Source organism: Schistocerca gregaria, chromosome 6, assembly GCF_023897955.1.
Source record: "Schistocerca gregaria isolate iqSchGreg1 chromosome 6, iqSchGreg1.2, whole genome shotgun sequence".
NCBI lineage: Eukaryota > Metazoa > Arthropoda > Insecta > Orthoptera > Acrididae > Schistocerca > Schistocerca gregaria.
In genome coordinates, this window is record NC_064925.1 from 415,532,424 (window position 1) to 415,558,886 (window position 26,463).

A 26,463-nucleotide genomic window follows, 5' to 3' on the forward strand; every position below is an offset into this window, starting at 1 on the left:
GTCATTGTTAACATTATATACCAGGCTTAATGTATTCTAAATGTATTTATTCTGAAAACACACACACACACACACACACACACACACACACACACACACACACAAAACTTTTGACAATAATTGGTGATATCTTTAATGTTCTCAGGATGTTTCTGGGTTAAGGTTCCTATAATGTGCATGGTGAACTGGTGGAATGTAATTTAGTAACTCCTGTAAATCCTTTAGCTTGACAGGTTTTATAAGTCTTGGAGCATCATATTTGAGAGGAAATGTCACATTAGTAATGAAAGGTGAAACACAAGCAATTGTCTCTGTTATATTACATCCTCTGTGATATTTAGGGTTTGACCAATGTCAGTTTTGATAGTTCCTATACCCAGCAACAGATGCCAGCACTTATCTCGAGATCTTTACATTTGAGGGTTAATCTGTTTTTCTGTGCATGTCTTCAAATAATTTCAGTAAAATTAAAACATATGACTACAAAGTCTGGTTTCTGGTATTTTTAATGGTTTGTGTCAATAGTGGCATAGTTACTGATCAGCCTACTTGAAATTTGTCATTACTTTTAATTCATGCGGTTTCTAGAAAAACTGAATATGTTCCTGTAATCACCACCTAAAAAATTATTCTCTGTATAATAAATTTCCGCAACTCGTGGTCTCGCGGTAGCGTCCTCGCTTCCCGAGCACGGGGTCCCGGGTTCGATTCCTGGCGGGGTCAGGGATTTTTCCTGCCTCGAGATGACTGGGTGGTGTTGTGTCGTCGTCGTCGTCGTCGTCGTTGTCTAAATACTGTTTTGGACAGATGGGGCATATACTACAGACACAAAATGTAGCTAACTAAATTTAGATGAAAATTAAGAAATTATATATAGGAATGAAATGAGAGCAAACGAAAATATTCCAGCTTGCTGTGTTTCCCATTCTCAACATGACCTTAGATTTACTGAAAAAAGCTACGTGATACTCTGATACTGAAATGTTATTAGTTGGTGGAAGAGTTGGTACTTTAAACAGGTTGATGATGAACATCATTATGTAAATTTGACTTCATTCTCAGGACAAAAATGTTAACTTCGGTATACTGTTCCATCTCATTAGCGATAATTTTATATAAATGAATTGTATTACTAATTTTTGATATGTTTCTTGCATTACAAATTTTTTACTTTTTTCTTGTAGCGTAATCTGATGGTTGACACGCGAAGGTTACAATCTCAATTAATCACTAGTCAGTATATTTTAGGTCAAATGCTGTAATAAGATTTCCCATAAATGCTAATATTTCATTCCAGTCGCTTTACATAAAAACTTGGTATCATCAATAATATCCACTTTTATGAGAGTTTTTGTCAACTTTGAATGCTACATTGCGAAGTCTTTGAGCAGCATATTACCGCTGATGATTTTCATGAGACTTCCTGTCACTGCTGTTGTAGGGGATTTACTTCTCTATTGGTGGCACATAGTCGAAGAGTTTGTCAAAGCATTCCAACAGGTTCTAATTTTTCTGTGGTATTGTTTGCTAACTAAATCTCCATATTATAAATCTCTCTTCCTCTTAGCATTTATCCCTTTGTATGGTGTTTACTGTTTTCATGGTCTGGATAATTATTTCATTTCCATATGCACATTAATTAGACACTATGTTAAACATCATATTTGTAGACGAGTTGTCATAAAATACCTTTGTTATGTGTTTATTATGGTGTGTATTGTTATGATGGCTTTAATATTCCAGATTTATTTTATCTTAATAAATTAAATTTGTTATACGTTTTGGCAGTTGTGTTTAGTTTATGTCTCAATTTCAGCATGAAATGATACATGCCTACCTCTTTGTGACAAACAATGATCGGGACAGAGATGGGCATGGACCTGAATTCCACAAGCACATGTATCGCATAAACAAAGAAGCAGGCACCAAAATATCTGTGTACCATAACTTTCATGATGAAGTGAAGCTTTATCAGCAACACTGGTGGCGGTGCAATGGGCCATGCCAGAAGTGGCGACCTTATTTCGGTATGGTAAAACGAGCAATGAATCGACCTCCTGGGCCCACTGACTTTTGGTGGGCAAATCATCAGGCTAAATGTGGTGGTACCTACATCAAAGTCCGTGAGCCAGAAGGTTTCTCCAAGAAGAAAACAGGTCATGCAGCAGTAAAAGGTGAGTGACCTGTCATTAACAGCTGTTAGCTGAGAATTGACAGTGAATTAATGCTGAAGGTTGAAATGGTGATGCTTCAGCAACAGTTGGGATTACATAGTACTCATATATCATCCATTTGGATTTTTTAGGATTTTATTTTACTAATTTATAATGTTTCTCTCCTCTATTCATGTTTAAGTTTTTGATCAGTCAAGTGATACAGTTTATAAATTTGCTACAAACCACATAATTTTTTTTTTTTTAATGTAAGCAAACTATATATTTCTCAATCTATTCTCCAAAGATTCCAAGACTTACCAAGCGGGAAAGTGCCGGCAGACAGGCACATGAACAAAACACACAAACACACACACAGAATTACGAGCTTTCTCAACTGGCAGTTGCTTCGTCAGGAAAGAGGGAAGGAGAGGGAAAAATGAAATCCTTTCATTTTTCCCTCTCCTTCCCTCTTTCCTGACGAAGCAACTGCCAGTTGAGAAAGCTCGTAATTCTGTGTGTGTGTTTGTGTGTTTTGTTCATGTGCCTGTCTGCCGGCGCTTTCCCGCTTGGTAAGTCTTGGAATCTTTGTTTTTAATATATTTTTCCCATGTGGAAGTTTCTTTCTGTTTTATTTACATCAATCTATTCTCCATGTGATGTAAAGTACCTTTTTGAGCAAATTTCCTTCTTTAAAATCATTCATAAAACAAATTTACAGTCTGTGCATTTGATATAAATTAATTTTCATTTAGCGAATTTTGGGCACCAAATGTAGAGAATAAGCTTTGTGTGTAACAATTTTGAAACCTTCAACTATCAAAGTCACCTTCACATGCGTGGGTTCATTGTTCTGATGCAAGAATCGACTTAATTTGCTTCTATTTCAGTGCATTAAGTGAAATCCCAGTTACCTTAAGCTACAAGAACCCTCAGCATTCTTACCTTTTCGAAATAACAAAACATGGTGACGTCTGATGACTTCCAAAAATCTGTCGTCATTGACATAATACAACTTATTATCTTGTTTCACTTACATGGACCATCTGTTTTGATCACTGACTTTCTATTCATGTAAGATTGATTGTCAAAAATAATGCCCAGTGATCATAAGCTCAAGTCGTAATTATTTTGGAGTGATGGAAACAACTCACTGAAAAGTGGAAGCATTAGGTCTTCAGCAGATTGATATAAAAGAATGAAATGTCACTAGTTTTCAGACAAATCCTTTCTCAAGCTTGAGCTCAGATACCTATGTGCAAGCACACAGCTCCATTGTGCTATCTGAATACACTGCAGTCTTAGCAGGTAGATTGAAGTGAGGGGCTGTGTAAAGTTGGTTAATTGAGGGGAAAAAAGAGGTGGTGTGTGGGAAGGAAATTTGAGGGAAGGTTGCCGGTGGCTTGGAGAGAAGCAGAAAGTGTACAAGATAGGAATGCAGGAGGGAGACGCTACAGGTGCTTGGGATAGGGATGTGACACCTGGGTAGACACCGGTGCCAGTGGGCCCTCTGAAACAGCCCCCAATGTGTGGGTTCACAACTGGTCGAAACGACAGGGCTTCCTCTTGTGAGGAAAGCAAACGATGCATAGGGGCAGCCCTGGTGACACTTGATGATGGCAGAAACCCAATTTATCCTGAACCCAGACAGGTGCACGAGGCCAAAACTGTCACAGAGTCAGCAAGGCTGACAAATGCATCACCAGGTGCAGCAAGTGAAGGTGGATTGGTAGTCAGCATCATTGTAGCAGCTCTGTTGGGCTCTTGTCTCCCACCGTAGTGGAATGGTATGAACTCACAAAATGGTCTAAAGCACCTCCAGGGGGCCCCCAGATACATACTTCTGCATCTGAGTTTTAAATGTCATACCCATGCTTTCAGCCTCGCCATTAGGTTGAGGATGAAATGACGGAGCTGTGAGATGGTGAACGCCAGTTGCCTGACAGGAAGATAAAAATTCTCGAGAAACAAACAAGGGACTGTTGTTGTTGTTGTTGTTGTTGTTGTTGTTGTTGTTGTTGTCTTCAGTCCTGAGACTGGTTTGATGCAGCTCTCCATGCTACTCTATCCTGTGCAAGCTTCTTCATCTCCCAGTACCTACTGCAGCCTACATCCTTCTGAATCTGCTTAGTGTATTCATCTCTTGGTCTCTCTCTACGATTTTTACCCTCCACACTGTCCTCCAATACTAAATTGGTGATCCCTCGATGTCCAGGACATGTCCTACCAACCGATCCCTTCTTCTAGTGAAGTTGAGCCACAAGCTCCTCTTCTCCCCAATTCAATTCAATACCTCCTCATTAGTTATGCGATCTACCCATCTAATCTTCAGCATTCTTCTGTAGCACGACATTTCGAAAGCTTCTATTCTCTTCTTCTCTAAACTATTTATCGTCCACTTTTCACTTCCATACATGGCTACACTCCATACAAATTCTTTCAGAAACAACTTCCTGACACTTAAATCTATACTCGATGTTAACAAATTTTTCTTCTTCAGAAACGCTTTCCTTGACATTGCCAGTCTATATTTTATATCCTCACTACTTCGACCATCATTAGTTATTTTGCTCCCCAAATAGCAAAACTCCTTTACTACTTTAAGTGTCTCATTTCCCAATCTAATTCCCTCAGCATCACCCGACTTAATTCGACTTCATTCCATTATCCTCGTTTTGCTTTTGTTGATGTTCATCTTATACCCTCCTTTCAAGACACTGTCCATTTCGTTCAGTTGCACTTCCAAGTGCTTACAATGTCATCGGCAAACCTCAAAGTTTTTATTTCTTCTCCATGGATTTTAATACCCACTCCGAACTTTTCTTTTGTTTCCTTTATTGCTTGCTCAATGTACAGATTGAATAACATCAGGGATAGGCTACAACCCTGTCTCACTCCCTTCCCAACCACTGCTTCCCTTTCATGCCCCTCAACTCTTATAACTGCCATCTGCTTTCTGTACAAATTGTAAATAGCCTTTTGCTCCCTGTATTTTACTCCTGCCCCCTTCAGAATTTGAAAGAGAGTATTCCAGTCAACGTTGTCAAATGCTTTCTCTAAGTCTACAAATGCTAGAAACATAGGTTTGCCTTTCTGTAATCTTTCTTCTAAGATAAGTGGTAGGGTCAGCATTGCCTCATGTGTTCCAACATTTGTACCGAATCCAAACTGATCTTCCCTGAGGTCGGCTTCTATCAGTTTTTCCATTCGTCTGTAAAGAATTCGCGTTAGTATTTTGCATCTGTGACTTATCAAACTGATAGTTCGGTAATTTTCACATCTGTCAACATCTGCTTTCTTTGGGATTGGAGTTATTATATTCTTCTTGAAGTCTGAATGTACTTCGCCTGTCTCATACATCTTGCTCACCAGATGGTAGAGTTTTGTCAGGACTGGGACTGTTATCAGTAACAATGATATATGGAAATCCCTCAATAGCAAAAATCTTACACAGGGCCAAAATAATCGTCGCCATTTATGTGGACACAGAACATGCCATGAAGGGCAACTTGAAATGTGCATCAACTACCATGAGCCAGTACTGATTGTGGAAGGACCCAGAAACCTTGACGTGTAGATGATTCCATGGGCGCTTCAGATCAGCCAGGACAGAAAAAATGCCCACAGGGTCGCCTGTTGCTCCACACAGTGAGTGCAAGTGGCATTAAGCCACAAATGTTCCCATTTATGCCAACAGGTTAAAGCTTTGGTGTGAAATGTCCCCCAATGACCGAATACAGAAGCCACAGTGCATTATGGTGTAAGGAAGTGGGAATCACAACTCAAAGACAGAGTCCTCCATAGGTGATGAAAGGACACAGTCCAACACAGAAAGGCAGCGCTGTAAGAAGAAATAACTACACAAGGGATCCAAGGCACAACCTGGGGTTTTTTTCTGGCCACATGGAATGCACAAAAGTAAGTACCTGACTAAGTCCAGGATCTGTGTCAATGGCCGATGCTATCGTGGTACTAGCATTGGGAAAAACCATTGACCACATTCTGGTTCTCAGGATATAAGCAGAAACAAAGCAACTCATCCTGATCGAAAATGGATAACGCATTGGCATCGGCCAGCATGAGCATATTGTGCTGTCGGCTGCTAATGGCTCTGATAATAATGAGAGAGGAAGAGAGCCCCGTGCACTACCTTGTCCAGCATGGAAACTGACGGGTTAAAAAGAGCAACAGACAGCTTATGATCTGTGATTAAATGTAACTTGGAACCACACAAGAAGAGGTGAAATTTTGTGAGAGGAACACAATCACTAAAGCCTCCTTTTCAATCTGAGAATACCATTGCAGGGGCAGTTCAGACCCATCCACATATTTGTGCACCTAAACCATGCCAAGACTCTGCTGAGAGGCATCTGTAGCCAACACAAGATGCTGAAAAGTAAGCAGACACGGGACGGACTTATGCCTAGATTAAGCAAAGTGAACACTCTGCCAAAGGTGGGGTGACCAGAAAAAAGGCACATTTTTATGCGAAAGTATGTGCAGGTGCTCAGCATTAGTGGATGTGTCAGGGCATGAAATGTCAGAAGTTTGAATGTGGCAGGGAAGCTAGAAAATCTGAAAATGGAAAAGGAAAGGCTCAATCTAGATATAGCAGGTGTCAGCGAAGTGAAATAAGACAAGGATTTCTAGTCAGATGAGTATAGCGTAATATCAACAGCAGTAGAAAATGCTACAACGGGAGTAAGATTTGTTATCAATAGGAAGGTAGGGCAGAGAGTGTGTTACTATGAACAGTTCAGTGATGGGGTTGTTCTTATCAGAATTGACAGCTAAACAGCATTGACAACGATATTTGCAGGCTGAAGGTGAAGAGGTAGAGAAAGTATATGAGGGTATGGAAAGGATAATGCAGTACATAAAGGGAGATGAAAATCTAATAGTCATGGGTAACTGGAATGCAGTTGTAAGGAAAGGAGGAAAAGAAATAGATTACAGAAGAATATGGGCATGAGACAAAGAATGAGAGAGGAGAAAGACTAATTGTGTTGTGTAATAAATTTCAGCCAGTAATAGTGAATACTCTGTTCAAGAATCACAAGAGGAGGATGTATACTTGGAAAAGCTGGGTGAAAAAGGATGATGTCAGTTAGATTATATCATGTTCAGACATAGATTACAAAATCAGATACTGGATTGTGAGACGTACACAGGAGCAGAATAGATACAGATCACAATGTGGTATTGATGAAGAGTAGGCTGAAGTTTAAGGGATAAGTCAGGAAGAATCAGTACACAAAAAAGTGGGATACAGAAATGCTAAGAAGTGATGAGACATGCTTAAAGTTCTCTAAGGCTATAGACACAGCAATAAGAAGTGGCTCAGTAGGTAGTATAGTTGGAAAGGAATGGGCACATCTAAAAAGGACAATCACAAGAAACTGTGGGTAACAGAAGAAATACTCCAGTTGATTGATGAAAGAAGGAAGTACAGAAAAGATCAGTGAAATTTAGGAAAACAGAAATGCAAGTTGTTGAGGAATGAAATTAATAGGAAGTGCAGGGAAGGAAAGATGAAACAGGTGCATGAGAAATGTGAAGAAATCAAAAAAGAAATGATTGTCGGAAGTACTGACTCAGCATTCAGGAAAGTCAAAACAGCCTTCTGTGAAATTAAAAGCTAGGTTGGTAACATTAAGAGCTCAATGGGAATTCCACTGTTAAATGCAGATGAGAGAGTGGATAGGTGAAAAGAGTACATTGAACGCATCTATGGGGGGGGGGGGGGGGGGTTATTTGTCTGATCTGACAGAAGAAGGAACAGGAATGGATGTAGAAGAGAGAGAGGATCCAGTATTAAAATCAGAATTTAAAAGAGCTTTGAAGGACTTAAGATCAAATAAGGCAGACGGGGTAGACAACATTTCACCAGAATTATTAAAATCATTCGAGGAAGTAGCGACAAAACGACTGTTGACGTTGGTATGTAGAATGTATGAGTCTGGTGACATACTGTCAGGAAAGTATCATCCACACAATTCCAAAGGCAGCAGGAGCTGATAAGTGTGTGGATTAATGCACAATCAGCTTAACAGCTCATGCTACCATGTTGCTGACAAGAATAATAAACAGAAGAATGGAAAAGAAAATAGAGGAAGTGATCGATGATATGTCTGGCCTTAGGAAAAGTGCACCAGAGAGGTAATTCTGACATAGCTGCTGATAATGGAAGCAAGACTAAAGAAAAATCAAGACACTTTCATAGGATTTGTTGACATGGAAAAAGTGCTTGACAATGTAAAATGATGCAAGTTGTTCGAAATTTTGAGAAAAATAGGGGTAAGCTAAGGGAGACGCAGCAAGGGATCACCAATTTAGTATTGGAGGGCAGCATGGAGGGTACAAATCGTAGAGGGAGACCAAGAGATGGGTACACTAAGCAGATTGAGAAGGATGTAGGTTGCAGGAAGTACTGGAAGATGAAGAAGCTTGCACAGGATAGAGTAGCATGGAGAGCTGCATCAAACCAGTCTCAGGACTGAAGACAACAACATCAACAACAACAACAACAACAAGGGAGAGATGGGTAATACGCACTATGCACAAGATCCAAGTGGAAATAATAAGAGTGGAGGACCAAGAACGAAGTGCTCGGATTAAAAATGGTTTAAGACAGGGATGTAATTTTTTGTCCCTACTGTTACAGTCTGTATGTCAAAGAAGCAATGATAGAAATTAAAGAAAGGTTCAGGAGTGGGATTAAAATTGAGTGAAAGGATATCAATGATATGATTTGCTGATTACATTGCTATCCTGAGTGAAAGTGAAGAAGAACTACATCACCTGCTGGATGGAATGACTAGTCTAATAAGTACAGAATGTGCACTGAGAGCAAATTGAAAATAGAAGAAAGTAATAAGAACCAGCAGAAACGAGAACAGTGAGAAACTAAATATCAATATCAACTGTCACTAAGTAGATGAAGTTAACGAATTCTGCTGCCTAGGCAGCAAAATAACCAATGATGGACAGGGCAAGGTGGTCATCAAAAGCAGACTAGCATCGGCAAAAAGAGCATTGCTGGCCAAGAGGAGTCTACTGGTATCAGACATACACCTTAATTTGAGGAAGAAATTTCTGAGAATGTACATTTGTAGGACAGCATTGTATGGTAGTGAAACATGAACTATGGGAAAACCAGAACTGAAGTGTTTGAGATGATGTGCCTCAGATGAATGTTGAAAACTAGGTGGTCTGTTAAGGTAAGGAATGAGGAGGCTCTGCACAGAATAGGAGAGTAAAGGAATATGTGGAAAACACTAACAAGGAGAAGGGACTAGATGATAGGACATCCGTTACGACATCAGGGATGACCTCCACAGTACTAGAGGGAGCTGTAGAGGGCAAAAACTGTAGAGGAGGACAGAGATTGGAATACGTCCAGCAAATAATTAAGGATGTAGGTTGCAAGTGCTACTCTGAGAAGAAGAAATTGGCACATGAGAAGAATTTGTGGCCGACCGCATCAAACCAGTCAGAAGACTGATGACACAAATCTTCCCTGAAACCTCTGTGAACGGAGGAGCCCAAGTCCACATACATTTGTGCGTGCATTTACCTAAGTCAATGCCACTCCTGTGTGCACTTGCATTTTTAGTGTTTATTAAACACACACATGTCAATAAACAATTTGTTCTGGGAGGTAGTCCCTATAGAGATAGATTTAATGTCCATCAATATTACTGTGTCAACCACATTTGAAGAGGAGCTTTGCACCGATGCAGTATGGTATTTCTTTTGGCGCTTGTTGCAAAACGCCCAACGCCTAGGGCATGCAGCACGCTCATGTTTGACAAAGCAGTATGGGCAAGACAGAAGGGGAGTACACAGCCATTGTTGTGACATGGTCTGTTGCTGTTGGATGTAAACAATGCTTTCTCAAGTGATGCAGAGTCAAGGGTCATACTGCTGCAATGGCTTCCCCGTCTTCCTGAAAACTTGTAGTGTGGCTAACAGGGTTTGACTGAACAACTTCCAGTACTTCCATTCATTCAGTTATCTCGTGGACTTCCATATCCTGGGTGAAACGAATATTATCATCCACCATGTAATGAGCTTAGGATTACTGATGGGTGCTAGTGACAAATTTACAATGGCTCAACCTGTGTAATTCTGCATCCCAGACTCTGTAAGTAAGGTTGGTTTGGGCATTACTGACAATGGTAAAATTCCACACATGTTGCTGTGACATGCATTCTGTCACAGAAATAAGTTGACAGAAGCTTGGACATTTTGTCATGTGATAAGCTGCCCAGTTCTTGTGAAGTTGCAAGTTGGCACAACAACTGTGGTGAAAGCCAGGAACGAAAGGAAGCCCTACACAAGTTCACATCACTCATGTGAAAAACCTGGAAATACTGGCGTAATCGTGTCTCATAGGAGTCCCAGTCTTCATTAGATTCATTATATGCCAGAAAGGGCAATGGTTGCACCAGTGGAACAGTAACGTGCCATGAACATGCAGATGCTACTTGATTGAGAGTGGTGGTGAGAGCTTGCTGTTGTTTCATGAAAGCTTGCTGCTGGCCAATGATAAGTTGGAGTACTTCTTCCATTAAGATGTTTGTCGGGTGACTTAGCACAGACACTAACACATGAGGAAAACATAACCCTCACTCATTGCCGAGTTTGTTATAGCAAGAACAGACACGATTTAGGGAACATAGTACTTAATAGAGACAATGTAAGATACAATGAAATACAGGTTGCATTTAGCACCGAACACATTGAATGGACAAAAGTAACATGGTTTACAGAATATGCTGAGCATTCATTTGTGATTGCTTAAATCATATAATTTCTTTGGTGAGTCACTGGAGCGCGCCAGAGGGCCGACCCAGGTGGCGGCTATAAGCGGGCCTGTTTTGAATCTGACAAATTTTGTGTATGCATTTGCTGCTCACTGCTACTGGGAAGTGCAGTTTCTGCTAGTGCTTTACCTTGAACGTATATGTCTGTTGAACTCATTTACCAAGAAGTGTAACTCCACAGAGTTCCTTGTTGCTATGTCTATGGAGACATAATCTGTATTATTTTCCACAAATTGTCTTACTGTTGTTAAAAGAACACATTTTCTTGCACACAAAATTAATGAGCACAGTTTGCCATAATTAACTCTTTCCAAATGAGTCTCACAAAAAATACACAGTCAGCAATGTCATATGTTTTGTGTTTGCCATACATAAGAGTTTTAAATTGACTTACTGACTCTAATTCAAGATTTCTTTTTATGTTAGACTTCCTGGACCCATAACCATTGTCAAAGTAGAATAAACATTCATATTAAACATTTCATGTTTATTGAAGGAGAAACAATATACATCATTAAAGCTACTACTCTTTTTTTTTCCTTCAGAAAACAAGGCCTTCCTGGCTCATTTGTGTCTTTTTAAACAGCAGCAATGTCAAAGATAATACAGTCACAAAAACGGAATAAAGTAGCTGTTATTCACTTGCTTAATTTGAACTCCAAACCATTCCCTTTTGGTTCTTATACATATTGTATTGTATCCATCTTTCCATATTGCTTACTCCTATTATTCTCAGAATATTGATCAACTACCACTTTATATTGTCAAATGCTTTTTTATGAAGGTATCATGATTTTTCTTATGCCTTGTTTCCTGTATCAAGTAAAATGTCAGAACTGCTTCTCTATTTCTTTACATTTCATAAAGCCAAATTGATTGTTATCTAGTAGAGCATCATTATTATTTTTCTTCCATGATTATTATTGTTGTCAACAAATTTGATGTGTGTGGTGATGTGCAGACTGTACAATAACTCTCATAATTATCTGCTGATTGTGTGTTTGGGATCGTGATGCTGATGATTTTCCAAAATTCCGATAGTACGTTGGCAGTCTTGTAAATCATACACACCAACTTGAATGGTCACTTGCTTGCCACTTCCCCCACTGATCCAGAATTTCCAAAGGAATTTTATCTCTCCCTACTGCTGTATTTGATCAAAAGTCTACCAAAGCTGTATTGAACTCTTGTCTCTAATACTGGCTCCCTCTGTCTCCCATATCGACTCCCATTCCTTCCTAATCACATTATTAGTCAGTTCCTTCCCTTTGTATTGACCTTCAATATAATCATTCCACCTATCTGCTATTTCCTGTGAACTTATCAGTGGAATTTCTATTGCCCTCTTAATGTTGATGCCCTGACTTTAAATTTCACAGAAGGTTGCTTTAACTTTTCTATATGCTTAATGAGCCCTTCTAATTACCATTACTTTTTCATTTTTTTCACATTTTTCATGCGACCATTTCATCTTGGTTTCCTTCCAGTTTCTATTTATTTCATTCCTAAGTGACTTGCATTTCTGTACTTCGTGTTTGTCCAATTTCTGTATTTTCTGTTTACCCTCTTAAATTGAACTGTTTACTGTGGTATTCATTATAACAGTATCGATAGCCTCAGAGAACATAAAATGCATCTCATTATTCCTCAGTACTTCAGTATCTTATTTATTTGTACATTTATTTTCTAAATGAGTCTCTTGAGCTTGAGACTACTCAAGCTGCAATCTTCCCCTGTTTCCAGGCCTTTTGTAAGTATACCATCTCCTTTTGTGATTTTTGAACAGTGTATTCACTGTTGCTAACTAAAAATTATTGCAGTACTGTTACTCTTCCTCTCTGTCCTACTACAAATTCACCTGTAACACTTTTTTTTCTATCACTTCACCTACTAGTGTATTCCAATACCCAATGATATTAGATTATTTCTTTTTACATATGGAATTACCCATTGAATATCCTCATATACTGTATGTATCTCCTCATCTTCCACTCGTAATATCGGATGTATACTTGAAATATTGTCATTGGTGTGAGTTTGCTGCCAGTTCTGCTGAAAACTACCCTAGCACTGAACTATTCACAGTAACTACACTATGCTGTATTTTTCTACTAAAAAAGAATCCTATTCTTGTTATGCCATATTCTGATACTGTTGGTATTACCTCATATACGCCTGATCAGAAATTCTTACATTTTGTCCTTTTGACTTCACTTATTCCCTCGATATGTAGACTGAGCCTTTGCATTTCCCTTTCCAAAATTTCTGACTTCCCTACCTCATTCAGAATTCTGACATTACATCCTCCAACTTGTAAAGTGTCAATCTTTTTCTGGTTATTAACTCTTTCGTGCATTGGTTTCCATTGCCTTCTGCATCCTCATGTCATCGGTCATTGCTCATTTGTCTGCCTTTTAAGGGTAGTTTCGTAACTAAAGGGCAAGAGGTTCACCTGAAACTCTGCCCTCTTTGACAAGGCAATTGGCAGACAAGAGTGACTGATCTTTCTGGGATTCTTTTACCACTATTGTGGATGGTTTTTATTTAGAATTTAAGCAGTGGCCGGGTTTTAAAGGGGGTCACAGGATGTTTTGATTGATAGTCAATGACACTACCACTAGACCACAGCCTGGAAAGGTTGACACCTTTCAAAAATGCAGTTGCTGTTGATGGATATTGGGCTTGAAATGGAAGAAGCTATGGATGGAGCCATCAGAGAGGTGAAAGTCTGTGTCCAGGAAGGTGTCACATTGAGCTGAGGAGGGCCAGGAGAAGTGAGTGGAAGAGGTGGTGTTGATATTATAGCCAGATGAGCATAGGATTCCTTAGCCGTGGCAACCAGAACATAAAGATAGGTTTTTGGGAGGCTAGATGGGTTTCCCCAAGATAGTCTGTAAATAGCACAACATAGGAGGGTGCCATATGCAGGATCTCCATCTACACGTGTGACGTCAGGGCTGAATCTCACTTATGCGGTGTTCCTCAGTTTGCCATCTTTATTTAACAAAAGATGAATTCAAGAATTAATTACACCCTGTGTTGAGTCATTCATTGAATTTTACCACCCTTAAATGCTTGTAATGGGTAAAGGTGTTTTCAATCATCTTTGGTTAAAAAATGAATTCAGGAATTGGATTACATGATCTGATGATAAATTCAAAGCAAATTTCACTGTGTGCAATGAAAATTTTGCACCTGGGTAGATGGGAGAATCATCCTTAAAACTATGTGCAGTAAGCACATTTTACATAATGTTACCGTGCATATTTTCTTGATTATGGTGAACAGCATTTTACAGCAGAATAAGTTTGTGATAAAATAAATAATACAGAACAACCTGTTCAATCCAGAATTGCTCAGTGCTCACTGATTATGGACTTCAGATAATTCTGGATTAAAAAGATAGACCCCAAATATCACTTCAGTTTGAGAACAAAAAACATTATAGCTATTTCCTTCGGCAACAAGTGTGTCAAGACATCTCACTTGTGGCATTGCACTTCAGTTGGTTGGTGTTAGCTTCTTTACATTCACTCATAAGTGACAACATTCTTGCAATATATGGCAAGGAACAAAACAAACAGAAAGTAAGTGAAATCATTCTTGTTGTTTCCATTTAAAATACCAGTGTGTATAGTTTCTGGTTTGCATAAGCTATTCTTATTCCAGCACTTGTGCCACGTGCCGGTCACCTTGTTATAAAAAAATATGAATATTTAGAGAGGTCAATTTGTATTCAGTAACAACAACAACACTGTGAATAGCAAAATAGTGGCCCTTATGTAGTTACTGCTGTGTCATGGTGTGTATTAATTCATATATCTGTTTCCAAGTGACAAGTGAAACAATTTCTAGACTATTGCAGTGATGTATTGGATAAAGCATAACATATGCGTCTAATAGGTGTACTATGTGAGGAACCTGTAACGTACACTGCATTAATACTACTAATGGAGAGTAAATAACTATTGATAACTTATATAATCAGTATTAGAGTCTTACAGAATTGTGCCAACAGTAATGCTCTTTCGAAAACAATGTAGTTACGTGACTGAAACAGAATAAAATCATTCAGTTTTTACCTGTCAGAAAATTTCAATTTACCCCTCAGGGTGTAATTACCTCAGGTTGGGAACCACTGACGTAGTGGCTTAGCATGCTAAATATTCTGCTGCATGGTGCTAAATATTCTGCTGCATGGATGGATTAGCATTGCCCATTCTCTGACTGTTTACACATTATGACTAAATGAAAAGGAACCATTGCAAACACATCAAAAAAAGTTTGCATCATCCTGGTTTCCAGAACTCCTGAAGATAATGTTGACTGTGGATATTGTATCACAGACACTGTCCTTTTGACTGTTCAGAGGTGTCACTAAACCTGCCCAAAGATGTAAACAACCATGCATGAGCAGCACTTTTTAGACAGAGGGGGTCCGACAGCCCGTCAGTTCTAGTCATTCCACCAGGAAGGAGGTATGCGGCTCATGTCTGTAGTTCAACCATGCCTAGACGGTCAATACCACAGTTCGATCGCGTCCACATACTTACTATGTGTCAGGAAGGGCTCACAACAAGGAAGTGTCCCCGGCGTCTCGGAGTGAACCAAAGCAATGTTGTTCAGACATGGGGGAGATACAGAGAGACAGGAACTGATGTTTGGAGACAACCCAGTCAGATTGAATGCCTTGGACACAATATCCAGCGAGTGCAGCAAGGTGGAGGTTCCCTGCTTCTTCGGGGTGGCATCATGTGGTGCCAACGTACATTTCTGTTGGTCATGGAAGGTGCCATAACAGCTTTATGATACGTATATGCCATCCTCAGACCGATAGTGCAACCATATCAGCACCATATTGGTGAGACATTCGTCTTCATGGATGATAATTCGCGCCCCCATTGTGCACATCTTGTGAATGACTTCCTTCAGGATAACGACATCGCTCAACTAGAGTGGCCAGCATGTTCTCCAGACATGAACCCTATCGAACATGCGTGGGATAGATTGAGAGGACTGTTTATGGATGACGTAACCCACCAACCACCTATTACATCTCTTAAAAAATATAATGTATACTATTTATTTAGAGGAAACAATCTCCTAGTAAATTTGTTTGTACTTTGATTTATTGTGACCTGTAATGATTTTTAGTGGAGTTAGTTTTTACTTTTAGCTTTAAAAAAATACAAAAGAGATATAATAAGCAAAATGATGAATTTCGTAGGTTGCCAATTACATATTATATCTGGTTTTATCGAGCGCCAGGCTCTCTGCAAGTTACTGTAAATGCAATAGCGTAGTATTACTCAGGTCCAGTTCACTATCACAGAAAATAGACAAGTTTTAATAAAATTATTTCACTGGATTCCTTCAATTAATCTCACTGAATATTTTTACATAATTTCTTCCGCTCTGGCTATCAGACATTGTGCTGTGAAAAAATATTTTTAAATGTTCCATGCAATGGCGGCTAATTGTTAACAGTCAGAGATCACTATTACTCACTCAGCAGAAGCTAGAAACTTGCTAAATAATTTTCATTAAATATTCTTTTCATAAAATAAATACCGAGCGAGGTGGCGCAGTGGTTAGCACACTGGACTCGCATTCGGGAGGACGATGGTTCAATCCCGTCTCCAGCCATCCTGATTTAGGTTTTCCGTGATTTCCCTAAATCGTTTCAGGCAAATGCCGGGATGGTTCCTTTGAAAGGGCACAGCCGATTTCCTTTCCAATCCTTCCCTAACCCGAGCTTGCGCTCCGTCTCTAATCACCTCGTTGTCGACGGGACGTTAAACACTAACCACCACCACCATAAGATAAATGTGGTGTAGGTTCTTGAAATAACACACAGAGATCACTTTATACTAATATATTCTTACTAGGACACAGTTTACACCATTAAATATTTGCAATTACATTACGACAGAAACAAATGCTAGTGCAGCACAATAGCTTGCGTACCTTATTCCAGCTAACACCAGAACAGACTAGACAGAAGAATGAGCATTGCATTGTATTTTATACTCTTACAAAGATAATATTTCTTTTAATTACTTACACATTATAATCTCATACAATAAAAATAATGTCTTTTCTGCATCTATCGATCTATATTGTATATTTTTACAGTTAGTGTTATTACCTTTCGCAGATAAATCGATGTTTGCAATTCATATTGAGTCACATACAGTCATTTTTATTTATGTTTCACCTCGATAATGGTGAATATTACAAAAGGGACACTACACACCCTGAGGGATCTACACCGAATCGCCGTGGTGTAATGGGACAATATGGACCGACAGTGCCTTGATTAACTTGTAGATAGTATGCCATGATGAATACAGGCATGCATCAGTGCAAGAGGACGTGCTACTGGGTATTAGAGGTACCAGTGTGCACAGCAATCTGGACCACCACCTCTGCAAGTCTAAAGGTGGTACAACATGCAATGTAAGGTTTTCATGAGCAATAAAAAGGGCGAAAATAATGTTTATGTTGATCTCTGTTCCAATTTTCTGTACATATTCCAGAACTCTTGGATCCGAGTTGATGCAAAACTTTTTTTTATTTGTGTACTACATTTATACATGCATGAAATAATTGTTAGCTCACTTATAGAAGTAAACAAACTTGACTAAAGTCTGGAAATTGTACTGCGGACATCTTGAATAATTGCAGGATTCAATTACAAAGCCAGTAATGTGACCACCACTTTAGCATGATTTTTGGCAAGCAAAGTATATGAAGCTTCAGCATGCATTGCTTTGTCACGATAGACACAGGTATGACCCTACCATTAGAATTGCTTTGTCCACTGGGTACATGTTAAAGATTCCGATGCTACACTTGCTATGCCTAAAATTATTACTCAAAACAAGCAGTTTCATGAGTACTTTCAATTCATTGGGTGCATTTGAACAGCAAAAATTGATAACTAGTTATTGAGGCAGGAAAACTGTGAAATAGGGCACAAATCATTTGACTCTGAAGTGACACACACAATATGACCACTCGGCAGCAACCAAGACCCAAGAATAATAAAGCTGGTTTACATGACATGAGAACTGCGCCCCTAGCAGATGAAACTGGAAACTGTGACATAAAAATTTATGTTCGGTGGGGAGTCCAAAACTCTTGTTACATTCATTTATGGATAATACGAAATCTGATTTATTAATCTGGCAGCACTGTACAGAGGACTTTGTAATAACTGCACTACGTGATCGTTGGCTTGAGTCCAGAATTGAGAAGTTGTAACGTAATATAGATAATTGATGGAATGATCGGATTTTATAGTCTTGCAGAAAGGGCCTTAATAGTAAATGTGTACCCTAATTTAACTTTCCTCCTTGAAATTGCATATACTAATGAAGCTAATGAAAATTACATTTTTATTTTATTTTTTAATTAAGATACGTATGATGTTAATGATTATCAGAGAAGCATCTGCTGTGAACTTAGTCATTTTTAACCAAAAATAAATAAACAAAGAAAGAACTAAAACATCCAATTCTGTAGTTTCCAAACAAAAAGAGAAAAACATCAATGAAGCAGTAGAACAAGTGGCTACTCTACCAGAACACGTTTCTAAAAAAACAGCATTAGATGCTGAAATAATATGCGTGATAAAATGTGTTACTAGTTCTTTTTCTTGCAAGTCTTAAGGATATCAGTAATGTTTTTCAGCAAATGTTTCCATACCGCGACATTGCAAAACAGTGTTCATGAGGACCAACTAAGTGTGCATACTTGGGCAGCATTGGGGTAGCATCATATTTCATGAATGTGCTGCATGATAATAATGGGAATATTTTCACACTATGCTTTGATGAAACATTCCAAAGAAATTGGATTTACACATCCCTTACTGAGATAATGTAAACAATAAAGTAGTAACGCAATATCAATATTCTACTTTTCTAGGTCACATTACTGCTGTGGGTGCTGGGAAAGCATTTTATGGTCAAATAAATAAACTGGGCTTGCAAAAATTAATTCAGATATAAATGGATGGTCCGGCTTCTAATTGGAATTATTCAAGGAAATTCAAACCAAGATGCTTAATTTAGGTAGCAGTGGCCTGCAGGTGCTGAATAATGGTTTTAAGAAAGGAAACAAAGTGGTAGGATGGAATTTAAGTTCTTTGTGTTCAGCACTTTACTGTCTGTTCAATTATTCTCTCTGACTTACGGAGGATTCTTAAAAATTTCAACCAGTAATAAAATGACTTGCAGACGTCATAGCCATAGGTGGCTTGAAAATATTCCAGCTGCAGCGAGGACATTAGAAATATACAAGGTGTATATTTTGCTTCCACATTGCAGATGTCAGGTAGTTAGCTTGGACCTCAGTCAACATAACCTCATTCAAACAGTAGTCAATTTGTGTCTGCACCATTAAGTTGTCAGTTTACGAGCCTAATTCTCGTCATTTGCGGGAGGTGTTACTGTTCTGTTTCAGTATGAAGAAAACGGTGGCCGAGTCTCATCGAATGCTTTCAAGTACATATGGTAAGGATGCTGTTAGTAAAAGAACTTGGCATGAGTGGTTTCAATGCTTCAAGAACAGTGATTTTAACGTCGTAGACTGGCATAGTGATGGAAGAGAGTGTTTTTGAATATGGAGAATTGGAGACATTGCTGAGTGAAGACTCATGTCAAACTGAAGAAAAATTGGCGCAATTAGTGGAAGTGACACAGCAAGCCATTTCAGAATGTCTCAAGGCTATAGGCATGACTCAGAAATAAGGAACTTGGGTCCTGTGTGAGCTGAAACTAAGAGACGTTGAACAGCATTTGTGCGTTTGTGAACAGTTGCTTGAGAGGCAAAAACGGAAGGGATTTTTCTGCATTGCTTTGTGACCAGGGACAAAAAGTGGGTTCATTACGATAACCCTAAATGCAAAAAAATCATGGGGCTATTCTGGCCATGCTTCCATGTCGACGGCCAAACCGAATATTCAAGGCTCCAAATTCCTCAATGAGGATAATAAATAAATGACAGGAGTAAACACTAAAACTGAACCCATGCTGAAAGATAAGAAAGTAAAGAAGAATATGTAATTATACTTAATGTGCATGTAGATAATGGTATAGTGTGTGTATAAAATGTACTTATAAAATACACATTTTAAAGTGGCTCATAATGCCTTTTAATTGATTTTGCTAAATAAAAAAATTATGTGAAATTAGTGAGTATTTTATTTTATCTTAAATTTGCAGCTTCTTGTTTTAAGTTTTCTCTTTAGAACACATGTGTTCACTGGCCCTAAAAAGGCTGTAATTTTCAGATTAGGAAAAGAATTTGAACCCTGTGTTGAGAATATGATTGGTTCAATGCATATAGAATTAGGTAGTGGGTTTGGAGTTAGAAATGTGTTCATGAAGAGACAGTGTCAGTAGCAGGGCATGGGATATTGTTCATGGGAAGGTGGCATCAGTGATGATGAGGTGCAGCCAAATGGTAATGGGATGAGTTTGTAGAGAATTGGCAGAGGAAGTGGTTCCTTAATATGTAATGCTAGACTGTGGGTAATTTGTAGGTAATGGTGAACAACAGTGGAGATGTTTTCAGTGGGAGCATGGTGACCAGGATTGTTGATTTTACAGGTTTTGGGAAGAATGTGTGGGGTGTACGTGCAATTACTCATTGAAGTGAGGAGGGAAATGAATTCAAGGCCTAAGGATTTCAGTAGAGATTGGAGGTTATGCTGGATGTCTCAGATGGGATCAATTTGGAAGGGCTTGTATGTGGGCAGACAGATAGTGAGTGCTTTCTGTCAGTTAAGCATCCTGGCAGAATGTAGAGCTATGGCTGCAGGAAGGGTGATTAAATGAGGCTCTGTCTTAATATTCTATATGCCTGTTCTTTCTTGATATGAGAGGTGTGTGTTCTTGGCAAGGGACTTGGGGTAGGATGGTGAGGACCAGGAGAGACAGAAGGAATTCCTGGAAGGTAACCAGGGGTTGATAATGTAAGGAAGGAAAAGGGTCACAGTTTGGTGGTGGTGGTGGTGGTGGTGGTGGTGGTGGTGGTGGTGGTGGTACGTACTGGGAGAGGCAATGTTTAATGTTGAGATTAGAATAGCTTTGGTTGGAGGAACTGATAGCAAAGAAGTGTTTCCACTTCATGGATCAGGAGGAGGAGAGAATTTCTTTGAAAAGTCGAGCATCGTTGAACATGTGTTGCTGGCGGAAGGTGAATGCTTTTGATAGGATTGAAACTTCAGTAGAGATTTTTTCCATGTGGGTTGACAACTTGGTTTTGGGTTTGTTTCTGTTCTGAGTTTTATGGGATGTTTGTAGGAAGTATTGAGGCAGATAAAATAGCTCAGCAAGGCTGGGCCTGGGTGCTATGAAGGGTCGACAAGGAGCTTCAGTGATGGGATGGTAGTGGCATTCTGAGGAGGAAGTGGGCTGTCAATAAATTAGATAATTTTTCATTGGGGTGTCTGGAGTGCTCTTCAAGGTGTTGTAGGGAAGCAGTTTAAATCTCAGAGATCTGTTGTTTATAGTTGGGATTACACAGTAACAGTAAATGATGAAGGGAGCAGAGGTGGTTGAAGGATGGCTGTACCACAGAGATTTGTTTATATAGTGTCATTTTGGTGGGGGATGAGAATAAGCATACTCTGGAAATTTGAAGAGCATCAAGAAAGGAGGGACCACAACCAGAGAAGGGAATATTTATGGTTACTTTGTTGGGGGTATTCTACAGCTTTTCAGGAACAGGATGTGGGACTGGGTTTCAGATAGGGGTAGAGATACTTTTATGAACTAATGCAGATAGATTGGTCTCTTTGGGATGGATTGTTACTGGGGTAGGGAGGGAGGACCAAAGTACATAATGAAGTAGTTGCAGAAAAGACAAATGAAAGCATTAGATGTTTATAAAGGGAACTATGGATAACAAGGTGAGCCATCAGAAATAAAAAAGGAAAAAAAATGTGCTATGGCATATAGGATAGTTCTGAAATGTGAAAATATCATTGGCACATTGCATGCAAAGAAAAAAGTGAAAGATGTAAAATGACACTGAGAGCAATGTCTGGAGAAAGGACAAGTGTGCTGAAGATCTTCCTAAGCCCTTCACACACAGGTACTGTCTCCAAAACCTAGTCTGCATCAGATTTTTTGCATTATATCCGCACACACATCCCTAATTCTCCCACCACCCCCCAAGAACCAGCTGCAAAGGAGCATCCACCCCACTCAGTTACCCCGTGACATCCAGGACTGGATCAACTGAACTACATCCTTAACCAGGACCTATAATATATCACTGTGCCTGGAAATGGAGGACATCATATCCATAATCCTTCTTACTCCCTCTTAAAGTGCTATTCTCACACTCACCCTACCTGCACATCCTCTTCCATCTGTATGCCACTCCCACTGCCAATACCTTGCCACTGGGGTCACAGTACTGTAGAAGGGTGAGGTGAAGGACCTCTTATTTTCACCCCCCCCCCCCCCTCCCTCTCAGCAAATCCTATTCTAGTTGTGGTCAGGTCATGTTACAGGCTTTATGATGCCATCAGAGGCCAAGCTGTATGTGAAAACAGCCATGACATACACTAGCTCTGCCACAATTTCTGTACAGCATTTTGTGTAGGCATGACCATCAGCCAGCTGTCCACTGGAATGAAGTGCACCCATCAAACTGTGGCCAAGTGCAGAGTCAGCCACCATGTAGTGAAACATACTGCTGAGCACAATGTGTTCAGTTTAAATGACTGTTTCACAACCAGTGCCATCTGGATCCTTCTCCCCAGGACTTAGATGAGAGTTATCCTTGCAACACATTCTCCATTCCCATGATCCTCCTAACCTCAATCTTTGCTAAGCTCTTTGCACCAACACCTATTTCTCAATAGTCTCCCCTTCCTCTCTTCTGTCACCTTCTACCAGGCCCCTTCCCTGTGAAATTGCAATCGTATGCTACATGAAAACAACTGCTCCAGTGCACATGTCTTGTCCCTGTCCCATGCAACTGCTGCATCTCCCTGTCCTATTTCACCCACTTGCTGCCTCCCTCCAAGGCACAAGCAACCCTTCCCCAACCTTCCTTCCCACTCCACACCTGCTACTTCTTTTCTTCCCCACCCAACACAACCCCTCATACCCGTCTACCTCTGCAGTCCCAGCATTGGCTGTGTGTGTGTGTGTGTGTGTGTGTGTGTGTGTGTGGTGTGTGGGGGGGGGGGGGGGGGGGCAGTGTCTCACATGCATGTACAAGTGTTTGTTTACTGTGGCTCAAAAAGAATTTCTCTCTGAAAGTGCAGCACAAGGCTACTGTTTACGGAGAGTTTGTGGTTTACTAAGGCTGAAGCACTATGTATTATCTACATTGTATATACTGACATGGTGTGAGCTTAGATTTCTCATGGCCTCTGCCTCATCAAGTAACAAAATAAGTATGGTACAGATCTTATAAAGATTTTTATAAGTGCACTGCCACTGCTGCCATTGCCATCCACCTGGCTGCAGTCTCCACTTTCTATGGACATTTCAGAATCTCCAGTTGCCAGTTTTCAATCAGTAGAAATCAGATGATTTTGGATTGCATGTACTTGGGTCTCCCGTCACTATCTACTTTAAGTATCAACCAAGACTGTATGTGGAACCACTATAATACCCATAGGTGAATGCTGTGTTTCATTTCAATGTGGTGTGTTAGATTTCTTTAGTGAAATGAAGGTGATCCATAAAGTAGAGAAGACTGCTTTGTCACTGACAGCTTCACCTAAGAAAAAGAAGTTTCTGACATATCTTCATTACACTCAGAAGCTTGGACAGATCCTTAGTCTGCATTGGTACACATGTATACTGTCTGCACTACATACTGGTGGCAGAGTTTGCCGTGTCAGTGCATACTTGTGGGAATGCTTGTATTGTCAGTTTCCTGTCCAGCTTTCTGAAATTATTAAAAGACCCAAGTGTGTTCTCCGTACACTGTTTCTCATTTCAGATTATTATTATTATCAAATCCATTAGATTTATTGTACAGCCAGCCATTAAAAAATCCATGCCAACATACTGTAATGAGAGGAAATATGTAATAACAATATTTTCTTTACTTTCAGGGACTGCTACAGTGTCTAAAGAGAGGAATGACATCCGTAATTTCTTTCCGTTTATGGGTGAAGGTAAGGCATTGGCCACAATCAGTTCACATGACAAAGGAAGAGCTGTTTCAAATGGAAAATATTCATCTGAAAAGGATACTCTCAGAAACACAAATAAGGTTACTTCTAACAAAAGGGAGCCAAGTGATTTAGTGCATCGTGGGCCAGTGTCTGTAAGCAGTTTCATTAAAGGTGCCCCAGTAGCCAAAGATAAAAAAGTAGGTGTTAAGGGGCTATTTGACAAGCCAGTTTTAAACACTCACTCTAAAAATGTAACAAATAGTAAAAATAATCTCTTAAGCAATAATAAGAGCAGTTCACCTTTTGGTTCATCTCCAAACAATAAGTTTGGAAAGGCTCAAATTGGAGGAATGTTGGCCAATAAAGGAAATGGAACTATGGTAATCACCCAAAAAGGAAATAAGCAGACACAGAAAAAGTCCAGTGGTGCAAATGATTCAGCACCTCAGCACTCTGTCTCTGCACCTGTTACTCCTTTTGTTGGAAAAGGCTATACTGTTGGATCCACTAGCAGCTGTCAGCCTGTGCCAGCTGCTACTGAAAAGCCATGGTTGTCCTTGTTGGACAAAATTGAAGCTGACAGGAAGAAAAAGAAACACTTGTCCTCTTTGACAATTGGGAAAGTCTTATCAACAACCAAAACAGTAAAAAGTAATGAAATTATTAAAAATGAAAGTAAAATGAAGAATTCCAGTGAGTCAATGCGGTCACCACCCAAGAAATTCAAAAATGATCCTGCTACAAATCCTTTTTTGACAACTGATGTCGGCAGCCACAATAAAATCCACAGTAGCAGGGATAGTAACAGCCAAGCACAGTCATCTGCAAATGACAGTTTGGAAGTTATGGTAAGCTGTCCAACTTGTGGAACATTAGTGGAAGAAAATGCAATCAATTCACACTTAGATACTTGTTTGCAGCATAGATCAGAAGACACACCTGCATCTCAGAATGTAGCAAACTGCCCAATCTGCAACAAGAATTTTCCATTAAATGAAATTAATAGTCATGTTGATGTATGTCTGAGTAGTAATGATGATTCTACCTCTGTAACAATGGAAGAGGAAGATGAAATGATTAAATGTCCTATGTGTGATGAGAAACTTTTAAAACATACACTAGATGTCCATCTAGAATCGTGCATTCTCTGTATTACAAAAGCAGATGCATGTTTCATTGAAGATGACTGTGAGAGTGAGATGAATGATGCAAGTGGAAGTGATGGTGGAGAGGATTTACATCCATGCCCTCTATGTATGAAGTTAGTGAAAGAGGATCTCATGAACATCCATTTGGATGATTGCTTGTCAGCAGACATTTTGCAGGAAATGGTTCAAGAGTGATTAAATGTTCCTAGAGAGGAAAAAAAATAAGTTGCTAGTCAAGCTGTGGAAGACTTGTGTTTATCAATTTAAGACTTTTTGAATTTTAATTATATTCTTTGTTATTTATGTTGCAAGTGATTTTTCAAGAACATTCTTTTTAATCTTTTAGTCATAAATGGCATTTAATTATAATTTTTATTACCAAGTAATTTGTTTTATAACTGATGCTCTTTGAAGACAATGAAAGAAATCCATGCTGCAAACTTGTATTATGTACATTGTTATATTTGTAATAAAATTTTATTTTTATAAAGTTTTATAAAAGGTTTGTATTAAATTCAGAACTGTTAACATAATTTTGGAATTACATTGTTTGCCCTCAGCAGACTCATATGCTGTTATAGACAGGTAATGATAATTGCTTCCAGCAACTCTGTTGTGGAGATAATAGTATAGATGAAGATAATTCATGTTTTATGGGACAAATATTACAGTATCATACCAGTAAATGTCAGCAAAATTACAATACAAGTTTCCTGTCCTCACATTGCCTGCAGGGAAAGGAAGACTCTTTAAGTGCATAGTTGACTTGGATCTAGTGATGCTTCTCGAAATCAGGTCACTGCAAGATCACTTGCAGTGTGGGTTCAGGAGATATCCCTATACACCTGATAACCTGACTGAGAAATGTGAAATTACAGTGAAATCCAGACTATCTATATGAAGATTGTATGTGTTCTTTCGGACCTGTCCGATAAGGCTTACCGGCCATGGATCATCTTCAGTGGGAGTGCACTCACATTGCTTGAATGGTTATGGGAATTGGTAGATTGACTGCCTCGATTAATGAGGATAGTGGCAGGGACACTGCAAATGTAGTGTGTGGACAGTAAGTTGGAGATGTAGGTCTCACAGGTAGAATGCCAGAGATAAGTTTCTGCAGTTGCACTGTCATCAGTGGCACAGATGGATAGAGCATCTGCCATGTAAGTGGGAGATCC

General features: G+C 39.3%; 1 protein-coding gene across 1 annotated transcript in view; it reads left to right on the top strand.

Moving 5' to 3' along the window:
* Positions 1 to 25,818, top strand: part of LOC126278404 (DNA-dependent metalloprotease SPRTN-like) — a 73,658-nt gene extending 47,840 nt beyond the window's left edge. Inside the window, exons 5-6 of the mRNA XM_049978507.1 lie at positions 1,817 to 2,174; positions 24,075 to 25,818. Coding sequence (XP_049834464.1) covers positions 1,817 to 2,174; positions 24,075 to 25,480 — 1,764 coding nt within the window. The 3' untranslated portion in view covers positions 25,481 to 25,818. The remainder of the gene's footprint in view (positions 1 to 1,816; positions 2,175 to 24,074) is intronic.
* The last annotated feature ends 645 nt before the right edge of the window (positions 25,819 to 26,463 follow it).